Genomic DNA, 24,344 nt, shown 5'->3' on the forward strand with positions numbered 1-24,344 from the left:
TTTTAGTCAAAAAATATTTTTGCTCTTTACCTGGATGACCCTGCCAGGTTTGCTGGCATCCTGTGCCCGCCAGGATGGAGATATTTAAAAAAATCAAACTCTCAGTTATGTGTCATACCCATACTTAAAAAGTCAAGCAGTTTGGGCCCTTTATCTTTCACACACAGAAAATGAGATAAAAAAAACCGGATGGGGGGGCGTTCAACGCCCCCCCCCCCCGACCGTTAAGGGTTAAATGGTCAAAACAAACAAAGAAAAGAAACAAAATACAATAATATTATTTTATTATGTAGCAGTATATACAGTCAAAAAATGTATTACATGAATTAACAGTCTATTAAAAGCATAAACATTTATATAATATATAATTTATATATACAGTAATTAACAATGGGGGGGGGGGGGGGAAGTTGTTGTTCTTTAAATCAATTTACAACCAAGTTCTTTTTGAATTTGCTTCCTGAGGAAAATGTATAAATAAAAAGGGAGAGGGATGCAGGGTGAACACACTTTAAGATGAAACTAAATTATTAAGATCTTAAAATTCAGTCCAAAAACAAGCATTACATAGTTACATAGTTTATATAGACATAGTAAGGGAGATCAAGCTTTATAGATCATGTTGAAAATTAGAATCATTATTCAAGAATGAACTTCTTGCTTTTAAATTCTAGTATCATATATACAATATTTGTTCTAGTTTAAATAAATTTTAAAAAACATAATATTTTTTAGGTGCCAAGAGAGAAAGGGAGATATAATTATCTACAACATAAAGGTAGGTAGAATATTTATCTATGCATATATATATCAAAAATTTTATATTAATATCTATAATAGTTTAAGGTTAATAGTGAAAAAATATTTTTTTTATTCATTAAACAAATATTTTTCTCTTATTTTAGCTATCTAAAAGATTTAGGTACCTATCTAATTTTTTGCATTCTAATCTTTCTTTCTATATTTTTTACTATTTCATATTTTTAAAAAAAATATCTAAACAAAATAGATAATTGATTTTTTATAAATTACTGCTTGACTTTTAAAAGTAGTTTTACTTTATATCTTGTGTCATGTTTATTTTCTATCTAAAAATTTTGCTTCTATTCTGTTTCCTTATCCTTAATTATACCATATATAAACTGTATTTCCTTATAATAAAGTAACAGGATGTTTGTCTGTAAATGGATCTTGCTAACTGCTTAACTGATCGGTATCTTCTTAATAGGGTAGCTTCTCATAGGTTCTGGGAAGGTTTAAAACTATTTTGGGGCAGGGTACCACCAACCTCCAAAGAGAAATCACAAAAAAAATCAAAAAAAAAATTTTATGTAAAGACTTAAACGCAACATAAATTTTTTTTCTGATATTAGATATTTGAAAAAAAAACTATTCAAAGTGCTACTATTGGCCTCTAGGGGCATAGCCGCTAGTATAGTTTAAACTATTTAGTATATAAATAATATTTCAGGACTGATCAAAATCTTCCAAAGTCCTTCTCTCTGTGTCTGCAAACGTTTCCAAGATTAATACACAAAAATTTGAATAACTTATCATGAATATTCTACATACTCTCCCTTAATCTAATCAATGTGAGTAATTAAGTAAGATTAGCCATTGAATATTTTCCTATTTATTCCATAATTAAATATTTCTAACACACTGAAAATTAAAATACTTCAATATAACATTTTTTTATGATTATATAATAAGTAGCTTTTTGAATACATAATGTATATACTTTACAGGAAGAAATAGTTTATTAACTAATTAGATTTATTCTTGTTTAAATTTCTTCATTGGATTTTGGTAAGGTTTGGGTATTCATGATATTTAAATACTTTTTATTATCTAATTGCTTTGTTCTATCCCGTCTCATATGTATATTTGTAAACTTTGTTCATCATGGCTTAGAATCTAATTCATCTGAGCTGTATTGAAACAGGTTCTAAACCATGATGGAAATACATATCTAGTATTGTTTTATAGAAATTGTCCAAATTTTAAAAAAATTATTATTTGTTGGCCATTGGAATTCAACACATTTTTTTACATAAATTCTTACTATCTTATCTATAAAACCAAATTTAAAGAATTTATTACTTTTTTTGGCTAAAGTAATTCATCTTTTATTAATCTAATCTATAAAACAATACTATAGAAGTGCAGCAACTCTATAGCTAGGGTGTTAATAATGTGATCAGGTTTATCCAATTAACATACAGCCAAAAAAAGGTTGAATGTGTCTTACTTTCTTATTGAAGGATTTCAAAAAAGGAAACATTATTTACTCTACTTAAGAATAAAAGATATTGAAATTTTAGAACATTATTAATCAAAAGATAGTCTATTTAATGCTGCGCTATTTATTGATATAACTTTTAAATATAAGAGGGGGGGAAGTTTTGACACATTTGCGTAACCAGTGAGTATAGGCTTTATCTTTGGACTGAGAGAATAGGTTATTAAAGATAAAATCATTCTTATATGATAAATTTCCCCCAATTTTGAGATTTTTTTGATAAGCCTCCAGGTTTAGGAGCTGCAGGCCTCCAGATTCAGGGGCTGCAGGCCTCCAGGTGGTCTCTGGACAGGCAAAAATAAAAAAAAATTAAGAGTTAGAGGTCAACTTATAAAACTTAAAATATGCATATTTTTGAATGTTATTTACATACTTGAAGAAAAAAGATGCATATTTCGTTTTATAAGTTGACCTTTAACTCTTAAAGTTGGGGGAAATCTATCAAATAAGAATGATTTTATCCGTAATAACCTATCCTCTCTGTCCAAAGATAAAGCCTATACACACTGTTTCCACAAATGTGTCAAAACTTCCCCCCCTCTTGTATTTAGCATGTAAATACAGCATGACCCTCAAAAAAGTATTTTTAAGCATCTGCAGCCCTTATTTCTCAATGAATTATTAAAAAATGCATATGTCCTTGTTCTTTATAGTATTCCACGTAAGTAGATATAAAAATATTTTTTTTACCTCCATTAGCACCGGAGATTTTTAGTGCTAAAGTTTTGAAAAAGTGACTGAGGAAAAAGTAACTTTTAACATGAAACGACTTTTTTAGCAAAATTAAGCTAGAAATCCTTTTATTTTTGTTACTAGCAGAAACTTTATACAAAAATGAAATAAAAAATTTAGTTTTTGAGTAAAAAGCATTTTTTTACACATATTTTTTGAGTCTTTTTAGTTTAATGATATTTTGAAAAACTTACTTGTTAGGCAAAATTGTTTAAGATTAAAAAACCAAATAAATCTCTATGAATATAGCAGGAAAATTGTTTTTGTTTCACAATCCTAACTTTAATAACAAAAAAGTTATAAAGAAAATAAAAATAAACATAATGATTTTTTTGTCTAAAAAGCTTAATTTACCCCCTATTAAATAATTGAAATGTCAGAAAAGTAGGCGGAGCAACTGTCATAATTAATCCTTTTCTATAAATAAGGGTTAATAAATAACCTAAAATTTGCAAATAATCAATTCATTCAGTAGTATTTTTTGCCATGAAAAATTTATATTTTTTGGTGGAATAAAAAAGAAATATTTAGTTAACTTGTTTTTCTTTATGTCTCATTATTCAATTGCCAGAAAAACACAATATAACCATCCAAAAAATAAGAGAAACAAAAAAAAATTCTTTTTCTCAGTCACTTTTTCAAAACTTTAGCTCTAAAAATCTCCTGTGTTAATGGAGGTAAAAAAAATATTTTTATATCTACTTACGTGGAATACTATGGAGAACAAGGACATATGCATTTTTTAATAATTCATTGAGAAATAAGGGCTGCAGATGCTTAAAAATACTTTTTTGAGGGTCATGCTGTATATTTTTGATAAGTATTCAAATCTACTTTTAATTCTTAAAAAAATGAAATATTTTTTTTTCAAATTTCATGATAATTATAGATTTAGAAATAGATTTGAATATTTATTATAAATATTTTGATTTGATTTCTGTACAAAGCAAGCCTGTAGCCAAATTTTGATAAAATTTCTTTAAAATTTCAAGTGTTATCTTAAAATTAGTTTTTTTTAGTTATAAAAAATTTTGCCTCTAAGATTTTTGTCAATTTAGCCCCTAAATTATAAAATTTGGTTTTGAGTTAGAAATAAACCTGGATATTTGCTCAGGCGTGCTTTACTGACCCGGAATTGATAAATACAAAGATTGAAGAATAATGATTTGGTCACAATTAGTAATTTAGGAATTATTAATTGTTCTTTGTATAAATATTTTTTAAAAAAAAAGTTTTTTGCATTCTAGAGTTGTTTTTCTATAATTAACAAGGATGACAACATCCATAAAAGCAATGCTCTTAAACATGCAAAGTTTTAAATCGATAGGATAATTCTAACATGCCTAAATTAACTAAAAAAGCTATGCATTACAGACGGACGGGCGGACTGACCCTAATTATAAAAATTTAAAAAATAAATTAAAAAAAAACAATACTAGGTATACTCATATAAAAGTAACAGGATGTCTCTGAGTCGTTGTATATGTGTGTCTGTCTGTCTGTGTGTTCCAAAAGAGCTTGCTAACTGCCAAACTGTAATTGTCAAGGGAAGGTTTATAGCTATTTTAAGGGAGGGTACAACCATCCACCCAAAATTAATCACCCCTAATAATTTTAATTTAAAACTAAAATTGAAAATGGGTAAGGTTTGCATTATCCCCCCTTCCCCCTCAAGTGCGATATACGTTGCGATTTTCAGGAAAGCTTTATGAATGTCCTGTGGTTGGTTTTGAATATTTATGAACTACAAGAGCTTGCTAACTGCTGTACTATTATTGTCAAGGGAAGGTTTATAACTATTTTAAGCGAGGGTACCACCACCCATCAAAGATAAATTACCGTTTTTTTTCTTTCTAAATCTAAAATTGAAAATTCTCCTCCATCTACCCACCTCAAGTGCCTCTATAGTCTATATCTATTTGTTTATATCTTAAGCTTAAAAATTTAAAAAAATTGTTCTGAATTGGTTAAACTTTTCAGGAAAGCTTTAAGAATATCTTGTGATTGGTTTAAGGATATTTTTTTAACCTCCCTCACCATCCACTAAAGACTAGGAGGAGTGAAGCAACTTTATGTAAAAGTAACAGGATGTCTGTGCATGTGTCTGTCTGTCAGAACTTTGGGTACTATAAGTAAATCTAGATTGATATTTCTATTAACTAGAAGTGTCCAAACTTTTCACCAAATAATTCCACCAATAACAAAAGGGGTAATTTTGTTATCATTATTATCATCTATTGTCTTATCTCTTAAGAGCTTTATAAATATACAAGACAAAAGGGTAGAGGGGGGGGGGGGGCGGGTATCAACCTCCCCTCATTCAAAACAAGGCCATAAAAAAGACAGACAGACAAACGTCCAATAACTCTTATGTATTCATTTTAATTTGATGAAGGTTGCGTGATTTTTGTTAAATTTTATATCAAATACAATTCTTAAAACTTATGAGTGGTTCTTTTTTATACTTAGAATTTTCAACTAGAAGAAAGATGTACCGCTTCCTTACACCCTTTCACAAGTAGAGGGAAGGACAGACAGACATACAGATAGATATGCAGAAATACAGGCATACAGACAGACATACAAGACATACATATGTACATACAGGCATGCAGAAAAACAAGACAAAAAACAGACATTTTTTGGGACACCCAGGTAACTTATAAAACAAGGATGACAACATCCATAAAAGCGAAGCTCTAAAACGGTAGGACAAAACAAACATTAACACTTGTAGAGTCAGAACTGAATAATCAAAATATAAATGCATAAAAGTAGTTGAAAAATTGTAAGTAAATTTGTTGAAAAACTGCTTAAATACAGGATAATGTTCTCAAAGCTATTTAGACAATGAATAAGATAATGTTATGATAAATTTTTGGGACTAGTGTAACAAACAGCTCATTGGCCTTTCTCTCTCTAAAAAACTACCCATTTTCAGCGGGTTTCTTTGTTCGAATAGACTCTTTGCGGGAATTCACCAATTATTATAATATTTTACCTGTAAAAAGTAAAGTAAAGAAAAACATGAACAAAACATTTTATAACAGAACAACCTTCTATGTTTAATTTTCTGAGATACCAAAAATATTTAAAAGATTTTTCACATAAATTTTGGAAGATTTTTTTTTCTCCTAAATTATTCAAAATCTAAGTATATATAATAGATTATTAGATAGACAGATAAACAAATTAAGTTTGATATAAAATACTCACATAGCAGCCTTTTTAAAAGCGAAGCTTTTCTATAATTAGGGTCGGTCTGTACGTCCGTACATGGCATATAGCTTTTTTAAGCAGGCTAGAATTGGCTTATCGATTTCAAACTTTGTATGATGATTTCTATAACAGTTAGGTATGACTTAGAAAGGCGCAACAACCCTATAATCAAAACCAGAATGTCCATACGTCCATTTTAAACATGACGATTTTTAAGTTTTTTAACAAGTTTTTATATGATATCATTATCTGATTAATCGGATTTTTGGAATACTTATTTGAAAACGAAGCTTTTTTATAATTAGGGTGCCGGTCCATCCGGAACGGATAACTTTTTTTCATTAATTTAAGCATGTTAGAATTGTCTTATCAATTTCAAACTTTGCATGGTGATTCCTGTAGTATTTAGGTACGATATAGAAATCGTAGCAACTCTATAATCATTACCAGAATGTCCGTACGTCCATTTTAAACATGTTAATTATTTTCTTTTCAACAACAAATTTTTATGTGATCTTATTATCGGATTGTTCTGATTTTTGGTATACTGATTCTTGGGACAACAAAGTACAATATTATAAGCAAAGCAACTCTATAATCAAGTCCTAAAAATGTAAGCATGTCCTTAAACATTATCCTGTATTGATTCAGTTTTTTAACATATTTACTTACAATTTTGTTTCGACTTTTATACATTATGTTTGGATTATTCGGTTCTGACACTGTTTCAGAGCTTCACCTTTCTGGATCTTGTCAGCCTTGTTTATATTAATATCAACAGAAAGCTATCTTTGATAGGATGCGAAACATAACTAATCCAATATGGCTTCATTGAACATCTATTTATTATTACTTGCACGTTAATGTTTGGCCGTAGCTGGCTAAAAAACATTACCCCCCAGGTTTGGTGATGTTTTTAGAATTAATTTTGTTATTGGTATAGTGTATATATTACGATGCGATAATTAACTATTACCTAGTAAACTCTGTATCAGCACTTCCCTGTTTTTTAAACATAATAAGCCATTTTGTCACATTTAAGTCTGACATACTCACATTAGGAAAATCCGCATTTTACAACAAAGTGTCTGACTTAAATCGGTAATAACAGACTCACAAGACATTTTAGTAAGTAAATTGCTGATTTTAACAATGATTATTGCACTATAAACCCCTAAATATAAGGGTGTCTGATAAGAATCAGCAAAATAGGATGTTTTATTTGTCAGAGAGATTAAGATTTTGAACAGTATTATTTTCCCTCAAAGTTATTTCAGGCAATTTTTGTGGTTGATTGACTACTTGTACCTTCCATTTTTACTATAAAATACTTTCTTAAATAGGCAATTTTTTTATTATCTATTAGTTATTACTAATATATCTTCAATTTTTGCAATAAACTTAAAAACTCCATTTATAGGGTTGATTGCTTATTAAAATCCCATGTTTTTGCTGCAAAACCCTTACTTAAACAAGCAATTTTTAAGTGTTGATTGCTTAATTAAATCCTCCCATTTGGCTTCAAAATGCTTAATTTAACAAGCAATCTTTGTGCTAAACTTCCTACTTATATCTTTCAATTGTGCTTTGAAATCCTTGCAAAATCTTACTTAAACAAGCCATTTTTGGGGTTGATTGCTAGGCTGCAAAAATGTACTAAAAAAGTATTGTTGGGGTTGATTGCTTACCTTAATCCTCTCTTATGGATGCAAAATCCTTACTTAAAAAGTAATTTTTGAGGTTAATGCTTACTTAAATCCTTCCTTCTGGCTGAAAAACCCTTACTTTACACTTAAACAAGCAACTAATAACAAATGAATCTTGTTTATGTCTGTGTTTTTTATTTGGAAGACATTTGTAAGAAATTGATCACAAAAATTGCTTATTTCAGTAAGTATAAGGTATAGTGGAAATAGATAATATAAGTAAGAAAAATTGCCTAAATCTAACCCAGGTCTTAAATATAAAATAAAGATAATAATAATGCAAAGAACAATATTTAACATAGATAACATTTATTTATTTCACATATGAGACAAAATAATAATAATAATAATGATAGGATAATCATAAAAAAAGGATGGAAACACATATATAATATATTTCAAGTTATGGATCTATAAAAAATAACGGACAACATCCATAAAAGCAAACAACTTCATATTTTATTTGAGAGTTTATCTTTTATATACATATATAATGGACATACCTACATATAGACTATTTAGATGCTATGCTTATAACATTATATATGGCCGTAATTGTTCAAGGAATGGCGCTGCTAAAAATTAAATTAAATATTCTACAAATAAATGTGTACTTGCATTGATTATAGAGTAGCAATATATTGTACCTTGTTGTTACAAAAATCATCCTGCAAGGTTTGAAATGGATAGGAAGATTTTAACATTTTTATATATAAATAAACAAGAACAGTTATATCCATTAGAAGTGGAAATTAATTAACATTCTGAAATGTACAAAACTTAAAAGCTAAAAATTCAACATTGAAAAGAAAACAATTTTAAAATGAAACTACTACACACTAATACTGTATAATACTTGATAGTTATTTCCAAGTTATAAACTTGGTCTAATAATTTTTTTAGTTGGAAATAAAATAAAATTAAGAGACTACATCATAAGGGTTAATAATTTGGCTTTACATAAAAAAAAAACGTTGTGTGTTGGCTGTAAAACTTTGGGTACTTGGTAATATTGAACTAGTATTGTCCTCCAAAGTTTGATGGCAACATGAATACCCCCCCCCCTTAACTTGGCAACAACTGTAATCATGGAAAGACTTATTTTGCCAATGCAAATTTTACAGTATATATAATAATAATAATAATAATAACTGCACATTGCTAATACATAGATATTACAATAAAATACATAAATAAAAAAATGAATATCTAATATTATGATGATAACACCTTGTTGTTAAACTTTTGTTGTGCAAGAAACATGTACAGTTGGTGCACAACTGATGCACAGTGGCGTCCACACCATTTATATTTATTTAGTTCTAATTATTAGGAAGATTTCCCTCTCTTGTTCCATAGATTTTACCAAGCATTAATCATGTGACAAAATAAAGCCCTACTATTGGCTGATTTTTAGTCACGTGACATAATGAAGCCCTCAGCTGTACTGACCACTCCCTCAGGGCTATTTCATCAGAATTAGTGAGAACAATGCGCATGTCTTTTGTACAAATTATAATACTTTGTTCATTCTTTACCTAAATATATATATATTAGGGTGGGTCGATTTTGGACATTTTTTTTCTGAGACCAAAGCGGGAATCTGCAAATGATTTATATGAGTATAATACACCTCTGGATGATTTTAAATTTATCTTTAGTCCTAAAACCGCTGACCACCAGACATGCAAATGTATAGCTATTTGTACACACACACACACACCCACACAAACACACACACACAGGTGGACAAAACTGGAAAAGCTGGGAAAAAAATCCCCTAAATAGATCTTTACAGTGTACATACATTCAATGGCTGTGAATTTTTAATGTATTTTAGTTTTATATTTTATTCTAAAAAAAAGAATTATGTGTTTAACCAATTTTAGTAAATTTATCCTTTTTTTGTATCATTATTATTTTTATAAATAAAGTTACCTATTAAACTTGTTTATTTTTATGTAAATTTTATTTCAAATTTTTAGGAGCATAAAACTTGCTATTATTCAATTTAATGGGATATTCATAATTATAATTTTTTAATGCTTTGTTAAAGTCTAAGAAAAATATTAGCTCTTTACCAGGATGACCCCACCAGGTTCCTAGTTACTAGAATTTAAGAAAGAAAACTAATTTACCAAAAAAATTATTTATTTCCATCACAAGTACCTTTTGACAACTGATACCTAATTGTTTCTCTCTGAGGTGGGTTTTCAAAAGAAAAAAAATGTATGTTTCAAGACAAGAAATGCCGTATAAAACATTTTTGTGTTTAAACTTAAAAAACAACGACACAGTATTCAATACACATTACATATTTTATGTGGTATTCAAATTGGTTCTGGTAATTAATTGATTTAAACACAAACGACAGAAAGAATAATCATAAACAAACATGTATCTTCATCTTTAGAAAACCCACCTCAGCTGTTTTTACATGACCGGAAGTGTACACCGCAATAGGGGTGTCAAATTTTATTCTGTTTCAACAGAGTTGCCATGTTCTGTTTTTTTTGCAGAATCAATGTTGAACAAAAGATATTATTATGAAAAGGGACAAAATTGCCTTCCATTTAAGGCTTTTTTCCCCTGTCATTTATTGGTCAGTTCATTTATCCAGTAGGAAAGGGGATTGTTAATCTTTATTTTATAATACGATAATTTGGTGTAAGATCCAATTAACAATTGGACTGTAAATTACACCGGTACCCAAAATTTTACAAACAATCTCATAGGTTGGCTTTAAAAATTCGGGAACTTTAATTGACTTTTGAATGCTTGGTTGTAAGAATTCTTTTAGAATGCTGATCCTATAATTTAAAGTAGTAAGGTGTCTTTTGTCTGTAGCTCATGATCTTGCCAACCTTTGAACTTATATGGTTCGCCTTTACAAGGTTTATAGCTATTTTGGGGAAAGACACTCCCTCCTAATTTTATTTTCCTTTTTTTGAGAATAAAATAGAAGCTTAAGATCTCATTGACTGAACCGATTGGGCTTTACTCTTTAGAGAATATACATACTGGTCCTGTGATGGCTTTAAGCTTTTTTCTTTTTATTTCCCCCCTAGAAAATAAAGCCCCTAGAGGCATGGGGTGAAACTGCCAATATTTGATATAAAGTAGAATGATGTTTGTCTGTCTGAAGCTTAGGATCTAATCTAAATAAACTTTGATCCCATTGATCTGCAGAAAGCTGTTTATAATATGAGCGATAAATAACTATTTTCTAAATTAAATTATTATACCTTATTAAAGATGAATAGTATCCAAAAGAAACCAATAGTATCCATTAAGAACAAATAGTATCCAGAGGTATCCATTAATAACCAATAGTATTCATTGAGAACCAAAAGTATCCATAAAGAACCAAGAGTATCCATTAAGAACCAATAGTATCCATCAAGAACCAAAAGTATCCATTAAGAACCAAAAGTATCCATTAAGAACCAATAGTATTCATTAAGAACCAAAAGTATCCATTAAGAACCAATAGTATCCATTAAGAACCAATAGTATCCATTAAGAACCAATAGTATCCATTAAGAACCAATAGTATCCATTAAGAACCAAGGGTATCCATTAAGAACCAATAGTATCCATCAAGAACCAAAAGTATCCATTAAGAACTAAGAGTATCCATTAAGAACCAAAAGTATCCATTAAGAACCAATAGTATCCATTAAGAACCAAAAGTATCCATTAAGAACCAAGAGTATCCATTAAGAACCAAGAGTATCCATTAACCCATTAGTGCCGAGCGCCACTTTTATGGGCCGATCGAGCTGAAAATCTCAGGGAAGCTTTATGATGGTAAAAACGGAATTCCAATTTTTTTGTTTTGCTCTAGTGGCGTGCACAGGAAAGTTGCAAAAAAACCCGGTTCGGCTCGGCCATAAATACCAACCAGGCATTATTACCCGTTTTGGGCGGTTTCCGCCGGCGTTAAAACCCGGTTTTGCTGTAAAAACCCGGTTATTTAGACCCAAAATTGAAAAATGTATTTTTTGAACGCCCAAAGTGAGATGAACACTTTTTAGAACTTTGATACGATCCGTAATTGAAAACTACATAACCCCATGTAATCTATAGAGCTACAAGTAATATACGAAGCGATTTATTTCAAATTTAGTGTTTCGGCTATAGGTGCCGCTATTTTCGGGTAAAAAAACCCGGTTTTGTTGTTGTTGTCAAAAAAGATCTATTAGTAAAACCGGGTAATAAAAATTTCAGACTCCAAATGGAAATGCCGAACCGGGCTTATATAGGGAGTAAAAAAATGATAAAAAAATCATATAAAAAATAATAATTTAAATAAAACGAATTCACAAATAGATGTACTTGTCAATAAACTTTAGATTTAACGAAAAAAATCAGCAACTTTACTATAAAAACAAAAAAGTTAGATGGGGTATTTTGAATTTTCATGATTTTCAAACTTTGTTGAGCTATACCAGCAAACGGAAGTAAGCAAAACTGCCTGCTCCAGGGAGAAATGAAAGCCAGGGTAGTAGAGGGGGGATTCATACTGAGAATGATGCAATTATGAAGCCGAAAACCGTTTTTTTTTCATCTTTGCTTTTATGGATGTTGTTATCCATTACATTAGGTCCGTCTGTAACAGATAGCATTGGCATGTTAAAGTTGACTGTAACAGTTTGGTACAATTTAGAGAGCGTAGCAACTCTAAACTTTGTGCTAATAAATGAACTTAAAATAATCTTTTTATCTAATTTTTGGCAAAGGTAAGGTGGGTTATTATTTAGTATGTATTAATTGACGTGCAGACATTCTGCTTGAATAAAAATTAGCTTTTCCAGGGATCATAAGGGATAGGACAATGGACGGTAACCTGCAGTAGAGTCATAAGAAGTATTAATTTATTTATAACTAGCTGCTGCACCCCTAGAGGCCTCTAGGGGCACTTGGGGAGGTGGGCGTTATTTAGAAAACCCAAATTTTTATTTTAGATTTAAAAGAAAAAGTAAAAAAAAAATTTTGTAGGGGGGAGGTTTTTTTCTAGGGGAGATTTCTCTTGGGAGGGTGGTGGGGCCCTCCCCCAAAATAGTTATAAACCTTCCCAGGACCTTTGAGAAGCTACCCTGTAAAGGAGAACCTAATGGCAGTTAGCAAGATTATTTCCTGTTAATTTATTATAAGGACTAGGGGTTGTGCCCCTAGCATCTAGAGGCTCTGTATTTGAAAGGAGAAGTTATGGAAAGAAACTCAAGACTTAAATCTAAATGATAAAATAGTCTAAAACCATCCATGAAGCTTCCATAAAATTGAGAACTCAATCGGTTCAGTAGGTTTTGAAATATTATTTTCATTAAATTAATTTATTTGCAAGGATCTAAAGGGATAAGACAATAGCTGATAAATTGATATACCTCCCCAATGATGTTACACAAAATTACCCCTTCTGTAGATTAAAATTAGTGGTTGAAACATTTGAACACTCAACATTAGACCTTTTCATGAAAATACACTTTTCAAATTTTAGTGTTCTGCTAACCTAAAAAGTTACTTTAGGAGCCTAGAAATACATGTATAAAATTTCAGCCCTCTATCTCTACTGGCAACCTAGTGCCAGGCATGTAAAATATCAACAGATAACGGTAGCACGGCGGTTTTAACAATAGTGGGAATCACGAACGAAGATAAGTGTCCCTAATAATATTTTCTTATGTCAGGCTTATGTAAGCTTTTAGTTAAGTATCCCTATGAAGTTTCTAAGTTATTGTTAAGTATTCCTAAATGTAGTAATGTTAAGTAAGACTTAGGGAAGCTTTAAGGTACCTTATGAAGTTTACTAGGGGTTCCTATTTTGTTCTTAGTTACATTAAGTTATGTCAAGTAAAAGCAGGTTTGATACTCGAGTACCTTTTTGGTTATGTCTTAAAACAGCCAATTGTTTTTTTAACTAAAATTTTAAAAAAATATTCCTATCTTTTTTACGTTTTTGAGCACGGTCCCTTGTAAATTCGGCCACATACATCCTATCTGTGTTATACATAATAGCAAGTAACCATCTAAGGCCTCTTTAAAGATATTTTTTGATTTTTCTAATTATAAAGAATGGTTACTTAAAAATATTTTTATATGGTGATTTTTTTAATAGAAAATATGGTAAATTAAACCCACACAATATATATAAAAAACACAAATCATATTCAAATATTGGAAATGGGCAGGTGTCCTAAACATTTGCAAATTATTTTTTTTCGTTAAAGTGAATGAACAACAAAATAGATGTAATCATTTCATTCTACATTTAAAGAGTCATAATTCAAAATTTATTAAAATGAGTACACTTTTAGTTATTTATAATGTTTCTTTTTTTCTATTTATGTAGACGAAAAAAACTTTACTCTAATTAAGACTTATCTTTCATATTTTTTTATTTTATTTCTTAATTATTTAATTAGGGTTACATAAAATTACTTAGCTATACTTAACATATTAAAGGTATCTTATCTAGTTAAGTCAGGTAGAAAGAAAGTACAAATTCTCATTCAATCCAGGGAGGGAGGGGTCATTGGGCTTTCTAAAATATTACATTAGTCCTCAAATTTGTATTATAACATTTTCTTATTCAATAGCTTAATAACTTTTGGGACTTTTTTCGAAATTTAATTGGTATGCTCATTAATCTTAATATCCATCCGTTTCAACCACTAATTGTACAGGACAAGGACGTCCAAGCTTTTTTTATATTGGGGGGGGGGGGGATCAAAATTCAAAAATTTTGCCTAGGCATCCAAAAATTCAATTTGGGCGGGGTATCAATTTATCTACTATTGTCTTATCCCTTTAGATCCCTGATTTCATCTACATTTAACTGATTGATGTATTCATTTGTGTTCCTTCATATGCGCTAAAATCCTTATACTAAAGTAACAGGATGTTTGTTTGTCTGTGTGTCTGTACCGAACGGGTTCTCCTTAACAGGGTAGATTCTCATGGTTTCTGGGAAGGTTTATAACTATTTTGGGGGAGGGTACAACCACCCTCCCAAGAGAAATGACAAAAAAATCAAAATTTTTAAAAATATATGGGATACTTCAACGTAACATAAAGAGAATTATCGTAAAATAAAGAAGTAATGTAGAGAAATAAAAACATCTAAAGTGCCACTAGAGGCCTCTAGGGGCGTAGCCGCTAGTTTATAAATAAAGTAAAACTGAAGGTAAATACAATGGTAATAAAAAAAGAGATATAATCAAGGGAGTTTAAAATATCTTGCTAGCTTCTAAAATGAAAAGGTTTCTTTTCATGGAAGCTATGCCATTAGATATATTTAAAAAAAAAGGAAACTTATTCTTGCTTTAAAAAACTTTTAAAGATAATAAAAACTGTTTTCATGTGCAGTTCTTAGTCCAGTCCTACACACATACACAGACATACACCCTATCTTTTGGCTACCCCTCTAAAGATATTAGATTTATATGAATTGCTTCAAAATATTTTGTACAGGATGATTTTTAAAAGCGAGGCTTTTCTATAATTAGGGTCGGTCCGTCCAAGGTAGATAGATTTTATTCATTAATTTAGGCATGTTAGAATTGTCCTATTGATTTCAAACTTTGCATGATGATTCCTGTAGTAGTTAGGTACGATTTAGAAAGCATAGCAACTCTATAATCATCACCAGAATGTCCATACGTCCATTTTAAACATGTTGATTTTTTTACTATTTTAACAACAATTTTTTAAGTGATCTAATTATCCCTTTGATCTGCTTTTTGAAATATTGATTCCTGGGACAACAAAGAACAATATTATAAGCAAAGCAACTCTATAATCAAGTCCTTAAAATGTAAGTATGTCCATAAACATTATTCTGTATCAAGCAGTTTTTCAACAAATTTACTTACAATTTTGCTTCGACTCTTATACTTTTATATTCTGATTATTCAGTAAATTAATTTCGTTATTGGTATAAGCTGGTAATAAATAGCCCATTGTCCCCTCTTTCTCTATTAAAATAAAACATGTGATGTTTTATTAGCAATTTTCTTAGCACAGAAAAAAATGTTTTCAGTGTTCTCTTTTCCCTAAATCAACACTTCATAATAGATAGGCGAAGCATTGCCGTAAAAAAATGTAATCAAAAATAAGTCATTCAAAGCTGTTGCAATACTTGCTAAGTAGACTTTTCCAAGAAAATCTAATACAAAATTATTCGTCTATGATTTTTATGTGAACTCTATATATAATTTGTCTATGGTTTAAATGCCGCGTAATGCGCTCTACAGTACAAAAGTACGGCGGGAAATATTATTACAAATCATCATTTTAGTTTAAAACTTTGAAGTGAACACAACAAATATGTTAACATTTTTTCTTTATAAGTGAATTTGATTTATTTTACTATCGTTTATTTAATTTATTCGTTTATTATTTATTTATATTGCTTTAATCATCATTTATTTAGATACAAGATGCAATATTAAAGCACAATGTTATCGTATATTCTATAAACCCTAGTGCTATTCTATTTATTCAATAAATATTCGAAAAGAAGCCTAGCTAGTGATATTTTATTTTTGATACAATCGTCGCTTTAGATTCACAAAAAGTATCCTAAAGAAGTGTTTAAATTTAAAGTACAGTTTAAGTACTTTACAGTGCTTTAATAAATCAAGTTTGTGAATATTTTAATACTGCTTTGTTCAATTTATTTCGAAGCATTTTATCAAGTAGACTAACTACACACAAAACTTGTGATTTAATTTATTTATTGATGTTTAATAAACTTTAAGTTCAAGTGATCTTGTACTTTACTCGCGTACGTTCTTCGCTCACGCGCATCCATCACTGACGCGCATTCTCGCTCGCGCACGTCCATCGCTCACGTACGTCCATCACTCATGTACGTCCATCGCTCACGCATGTACATCGCGTAATTTCATTATTAATATACCCCTTCAACTAAAATAGGCTTGTTGTAGCTATTTATCAGTTGGGGAAATGAAATTACTATATACAGTGGAGAACCTTTAATATATTTATTACTATATATATTATTTATTATTTCTTTTAATAAAATAAACACAGGTTTTTTTTTAAATAAAAACTGGTTATTTTATTTCTATAATTTGTCAGTTGGGGAACTGAAACCATCTTATACAGTGGTAAACTTTTAATATTACACTATCATCATTTCTTTAACTAAATCATTAATCAGAAATTAAACACAGGTTTTATAAAACTGGTTATTAATTCTCTTCATCCTTACATTACTTGATAGTGGATTTAGAATAAAACTGAACATAATTTCACACTTAATATACATAATTCAGCTCTGTCTTTATAATTGCCCTTAATGTATGGAACATTATGTCTTCTTCAGACACGGAAGATGAATTACCACCTTTAAATAAGGATATTACCTCTCCAAGTCATAATGCAGCCAATCTACAGACTGTTAAAAAGAAATCTCAGAGAACTATCAACAATCCACAAGCTGGACCAAGAACAAGTAATGAAAATCCAAGACCTAGAAATATTTGGCAGCAAATCAGGGACATCCAAAGACCATTAAGTAATATCATTGAACCTGTCTCTTCAACACCCCGTGTTTCTCCAATAACTGTTCAAGATGAAACTGATTCTCCTACCGTTAATAGGAATCCTACTTACCCTGAAGAGTACATGACTACACCACTAGCAGAGAGTGCTGGTGCAGCACTTGTCTCTAAACAAGATGTATTACCAGTAATCAGTGGTGTAATGACAAATGAAAGTCTCATTGAAGCTATTGATGGACTAGCTATACTAGTATCAAAGTTAGCCATCACGTTTGGAGATACCCCAGAGAATCTAAAGGCTGCTAATACTCATTACAAGGATTTAATAGCAAGACTTAATCAGGCTAGACTAATAGCAGCTAGTAGATCCCTTGATGAAGCACAATCCAAGTGCAATGAAATCGGCACTGAGTTAGAATCATACAAGTTGAAGTGGAGTATACACAGTAATAATACAAGTAAAACATCCAGCTCATTTTTTCATGGTTTTAACTCGATTGATTTCCATAAGGCAGCAGCTAACCTTCCCACTGGCCAAAATCATGCTAAAACTCTTAAGGATCTTACCAAGAGAATTAAAGCTATGGAAGCCATTGCAAATTCCTTCAAGGCAAGAACACCACAACTCCAGGATCAAATACAAGTCAACTCAGGCAATGGACCATCACTGGATGAAAGAGTTTCTAGTCTTGAACTTAAACTTCAGGCACCAACTTCAAGTAAAGAAACAATCCGAGCTTTATCATCTAGATTTGAATCAATGGAAATTGAAATAAGAAGATTAAACAATCTTATTGTGAAACAAGCAGAATCTTGTGATAAATCTGCTGAATGCCAACGGACTCTAGCTAAAGAGTATGCATCATTTCAATTATCTTATAGGAATGATATTGATGATTTGCATTCAATCCTTGAAGGCTTTCAATCAAATTTAGAAACCTTCTTACAAGAGGAAATACCCAAATCTCCATTGCAAGCCAAGCTGCCAAATTATACTAGTGCTAAAGAACCAGCTGCTCAAATTGCTGGCAATCTCAATAGTAACTATGTAAGGGAATGGATCCACAATCAACAACCATCTATGGAAAATCAATCTAAGAACCAACAGCCTGAGACTCAGGGACATGCTTCTACTTATTCCAAACCTGTTAAGAATAAGAACAATATTGATGAGGAACGTTATGAAGTAAATTCCAATATAAGTTCCTCAAGTACATTGGATGTTTATGGAAGAAGCTTGAGGCGTCAAAAGTTAGCTTTAGAAAAGCTTTTTAACCCTGAACCAGGTAAAAACACTGATAAAGCCACACTGAATGATCTCTACAGAAACAGATTGCCCATCATTGAAGCTGAAAAGCATGACTTGCAACAATCCCTTAGAGATTACCTCAAAATGCAAAATGCTAACATACAGCTTTGTGAAGATGTTGAAGATACATTAGATAGTGCTGATCAATGGACAAATAATTTAAGAGAAATATACTTGCAAAATGGGCATCACAAAAGATCTCAGACAAACAAACTTCACGAATCTTTATCTAAATTCAGCCCCAAAAGTGAAATTGATATATTTGAGTTTATTCGACGCTTTGAAAACATTACAACTGAATTTGAAATTGCTGAAGAAAAAGCTGAGCTTTTTTACACCAAATACATTTCACCATCTTTGCAAGATGAACTAGTTAAAGTAAAGGAAGATTATAATGCAATGAAGAATTTACTTATGCTTCGCTATGGTGATCTTGATACCATTACATCAAACATTCTTTCTAACATCATAAGGGAGAAGAAGCCTCCTAATGATGCAGATTTAGGAAGTAAACTATCATATTATAGAAAACTCCAATCTGCTTTGGAAAAGATTGATCAAATTGTAAAGATTCCCAATGTCTCTATAAAAGAGGTTGAGGACTATATTTATGGGCACCAATTTCTAAAACAATTGAGTCCTTTATTACCAGACCCAGTACTGGACTCATTCATTGATACAATGAGAGACCTTGGTCAGAATATTACAAAGATTAATGGAAAAATTGCTTTCAAAACTATGCTAAGCTGCACCAATTTAGCATATGAAAAAGTAGATTCTATATCACGCAATACTGATTTTTTTAACAATCAAAATCCTAAAAGAGATAAGCCTGAAAGGCGTAACCATACTAATGCCAAACAAGTTAATCATGCTAATCATGATACTGACATATCCTCTGCTTCAGATGATGAAAGACCAGCTAATGAAGTTCTTCATCAAAAGAAAGAACAATCTGAACCGAAGGAAAAACCTGTTTGTTCAAGAAAATTCCCTTGTATTCTGAGTGATCATAAGCATAGCATATCTGAGTGTATTGAATTCTTTATGATTACTCCACAAGATAGAGTAGCAAGGAGGAAAGAATTTGCTTATAAGTATTGTACACTGTGCTTACAATCAAATAAAGATTGCAAATATAAAAAGTGTATCAATTACAAGAATATACCTGCCGTCCTTAAGTGCAAAGACTGTGTTAGTGCTGCTAAAAACAAGACCAGACCAAGACCTGCTTATTCAATATTCTTTTGTATTAATGAAAAGCATTCTAAACCAGCAAACAATGATGTTCTCAAAGCTCTTGAAGATTTTGTTCCTGGCTTCATCAGTAGCAACCTAAATACTCCTGTCAATATGTCATGTCATTTACAAATACTTGCAGCAACATCTAAGAAATCTGCACCCCCATCATTATCCAGGCCTGTTCAGGATGATATCCATGCTCCTGTATTTAATACTTCAACTGGCTGTGAAGAAAATCCTGGAACTGAAGACATGATAAAGGAGGTTAATGAAGACTCCATAGGTGTTATGCAAATCTTAAATATAGGTGGAAAAGCCACACTTACCCTTTATGACCGAGGTGCTAATCAAAATCTTATCAGTGGTGAGCTAGCTGAAGACCTTGGAATTAAAGTTCTTACTCAGGAACAAGGAATTATTGGCGTGGTTAGTGGTACTAGAATTTGGACTGGCTATGGTACTTATGAGCTGTACCTGGGTCCTACTATTGAAGGTAAATATTATCAACTGGTTTGTCAAGGTATGAAGAGTATTACTAGTGTGTTTCCTAAATATTACCTGAATGAAATAAGCAAAGAAGCTACTGAATGTTTCAACCTTCATCCTCAAACTGCATTTCCTGAATACATTGGTGGTGACTCCATCAAGCTACTTGTTGGACTGAAGAATGCAGAGCTTGAACCAGTTTGTATTATGAGCCTTCCCTCTGGTATTGGATTATACAGAAGTGTATTTAAAGATGTGTTTGGAAGCGTCTACTGCTTTGGAGGGCCACATAGAATATTTTCTGATGTTCATAAGAAATTTGGTGGAAGTGTCAATTATATTTACTCATACTTCACTGAGATTATCAATCAGTACAGAGGATCACCATATGCTGCATTGAAATCTATATTTGATCCTGATCTTACAGACACAGGTCATGGCATATCTCACTACAAAGATGATTGTTTATCTGTTGATGATATAGCCTCCAATATTGAAAACCTACATCCTGTAGGGCTGATGGAAGAGAACATAGCTGATTTGGATATGGTAACCAATGATACCTCTGCACCATCTCATGAAGAAAAGAATGAAAAGTTTAACCGAGCAAAATGAGCAAATTGCTATTGAGAAAAGTGTAACAATTGATTTGGAAAACAAACAAGTTCTGGTTGACCTTCCATTTACTTCACCACCTGATAAATTTCTCAGTGACTGACACTCATCTAACAGCAATTATAATCAAGCCCTCAAAGTGTACAAAAGTCAATGTAGACTTAATGAAAATAAAAAGGATCATATAAGAACAGTTATCAAAGATCTTAAGGATAAAAATTTTCTTAAAAACTTGTCTGATCTTCCTAAGGAACATATAGACTTGATTCAGAACTCTTCTTTTAAGCACTACATGCCCTGGCGTACAGTGTCTAAAGATTCTGCCAGTACTCCACTCAGGATCGTTGTTGATCTGAGTATGAGTGGTTTGAATCTTATCTTGGCAAAGGGTGAAAACAGGATGAATAGATTGATTGATGTGCTACTACGGGCTAGAATCAAACCATATATCTGGAGTAGTGACATAAGCAAGCTTTACAATTGCTTAAAATTGCAACCAACTTCATATGCTTACCAATTGTTCTTGTTTGATGAAAGTCTTGATATCAATACACCACCCCAAATTCTGGTGATGTGTGTTGCATGGTATGGTGTTAGTTCCTCAAGTAACCAAGCAATATTTGCTATTGAGGAATTATCAAGACTCCATTCAGAATCTCATCCATTAGCTTTTAGAATACTAAATGACTGCATATATGTTGATGATATATTTAGTGGAGGAGATTCCAAATTTGATTGTAAACAACAAATCTCTGAGGTTGAGTATGTTCTTAACTCAGGGGGATTAAAGCTCAAGTTTGTTGTTGTTTCTGGTGAAATGATTGATGGTAGTGACAGTCTAAAAGTTCTAGGCTATAACTGGAATACTGTTGATGATAAGTTAAGTCCTGGATTTACTGAGCTTAACTTTAACAAGAAGCATAGAGGCTTAAAGTCTCCAAACCCATTTCCTGTGGTAACATCTGATGATGTTGATAAGCTTCTACAAGGCTTTGAGATAACCAGAAGAGTTGTAGTATCCAAGATAGCTGAATACTGGGAACCTGTTGGCATCTGGGAACCTTCTAGAGTACAATTAAAGCTCTCTGCTCAGTTGTTAAATGGTTTGAACTGGGATACACCTCTTGATCCAGAATCCCAAAAGTATTGGCAAGACAAATTCAAGGATTTTCTAGATATTCCAAAACTTGAAGTTAATCGATATGTCCTGCCCAGGGCTTCAAAGCCTGGCAGTAAACTAAGATTACTATGCCTCAGTGATGCTGCTACTAACATGGGAGGTGCAGCAATATATATAGGTCATCAAATGCCTGACGGATACTTTAGTTGCCAACTCTTGACTTCAAGAAGCAAGATAATGGCACATACCATACCTCGCAATGAGTTGGAAAGCCTGAGACTTTCAGCTATTCTTGCTCAAGAGGTAAAAGATGCACTAAGAGATGCAGTTGGTGAAATTTTGTTCTTTACAGATTCTCAGATTGCTGTCAGCTGGTGTCAAAACACAGACAAAAAGTTGCGTCTCTTTGTGCTTAACAGAGTGTCAGAGATTAGAAGAATTGTCTCATCCCTATCTGGAAGATCTGATAACTTACCAATCTACCACATTGATGGTAAGAATAATATTGCAGATCTTCTTACTAAATTCAATAACCTGAAGCCAGCTGATCTTCACTCTGAGTCTTGTTGGATAAATGGCATGACCTGGATGAAATACAAGTTAGAAGATATGCCAATAATGTCCTTTTCAGATATTAAACTCTCAGCTCAGCAGAATCAACTACTTCAAGAGAATGTTTTCCTGAAGTTATATTCCCTAATAAAGTTGTCTTACAAACTTCTATCTCAGAACCACATTGTACTGGTTGCTTGTTTACCTCAGGAACTGGGACTCAGCAAATCTGCTATGGAACTTCATTTGAAAGTCCACACTGCTTAGAATGTTCCTGCCCTAACAAAGTTTCTTTTGCTGCTCAGCCTGGGAAGGGGTCGTTATCACTTGTTGATGTAATACATTTTGGCTTAATGAAGACTAAAAATATATTGTCTTTTGTTCATGATTTCATCTGGTCTCTTAAACATAAAATACACATTAGAAAGAAGATTGATGTTTTAAATAGCTGTCCTAAATGTAAAGCTATTGAAGTTTCAGCAGGAGTACTAACAGAGTATAAGAAAACTCTCCAAGCTGAATCTTTCAATTATCTTCTCCGCCTTGAAACTGAACGGCTACAAAAAAGCTCACCCAAAAGCAAGCTTGATTCTTTTGTATTGAAAGAAGGAATCTTGTACGTTCATGGAAGACTACCAGAAGAAACTGAAATCTCTACTAAAGATCTTGACTTTAAAGTGTTCTTTGATAACATGGATATTAAGGGTGTTTTAAGAGTTAAGACTCTAGGGGGCTAGGTGTCGTTTTGGGTACTAGACCTATATCTCCACGAACCTTGGAACATACTTGCAATTGCAATGATTGCAGTGTAAAGCGTCCAATCACCCATCAGACAACCAACTCTCTGAGATGCACGACCTTTGTCTGAGAAGTCCCAACTGTGCACGGTAGCGAGTTGCGCCTGTTTTGGGCCAAGGCATTCCCCCCACTCTAACTATTTACGTCGCGCATCTGACATAGTAGCAGTGGGAACAATTTTTAACGTCTTTAGTTATGACGCGGTGTCGGACCGAGATTCGAACCTATCACCTTCCCGACGACGAGCGGATGCGCTACGTGTTGAGCCACGGTCGCGGGTTATATTAAGGGTGTTTTACCTGTTGTATCTGCAAACTCAGACATTTTCTATGCCATATTAATGCACATTCATCATAAAGTTAGAAAACATGCTGGAAATGAAATCACACTTAGAGAAATTGCTAAGATCGTGTTTCCAATTCACAATGCACGCCGTATCATCCAGATTGTGAGAAAGAATTGTCCTAGATGTAGGTTATTGATCAGAAAAACACTTGAATTATCAATGGGAAATCACCCAGATGCCAGACTTACTGTATCACCCAGATGCCAGACTTACTGTTACCCCGTGCTTCTATAACTGTATGATGGACATCTGTTATGGCTTTCCTGGTAAGCCTCACAATAATTCTAGAATATCTATAAAGATATATGCCCTTGTAATTTGTTGTTTATTTACCTCAGCTACATCCATACTAGCTCTTGAGTCACTAGCATGGCACTTGAAAGACAT

The 24,344-nt window shown here is 31.9% G+C and overlaps 1 protein-coding gene across 1 annotated transcript; it reads left to right on the forward strand.

The window, feature by feature from the left end:
* The first annotated feature begins 21,433 nt into the window (after nucleotides 1-21,433).
* On the forward strand, nucleotides 21,434-23,080 carry LOC145318114 (uncharacterized). Its single transcript, XM_080159463.1, has one exon. The coding sequence runs from the start codon at nucleotides 21,434-21,436 to the stop codon at nucleotides 23,078-23,080; it is 1,647 nt and encodes a 548-aa protein (XP_080015589.1).
* The last annotated feature ends 1,264 nt before the right edge of the window (nucleotides 23,081-24,344 follow it).

This window comes from Acartia tonsa, chromosome 4 (assembly GCF_053477335.1).
Source record: "Acartia tonsa isolate MP-2025a chromosome 4, ASM5347733v1, whole genome shotgun sequence".
Lineage (NCBI taxonomy): Eukaryota > Metazoa > Arthropoda > Copepoda > Calanoida > Acartiidae > Acartia > Acartia tonsa.

Excerpts from the sequence above, each read along its gene's own strand:
- LOC145318114 (XM_080159463.1), top strand. The coding sequence starts at position 21,434 with ATGCCCTGGCGTACAGTGTCTAAAGATTCTGCCAGTACTCCACTCAGG.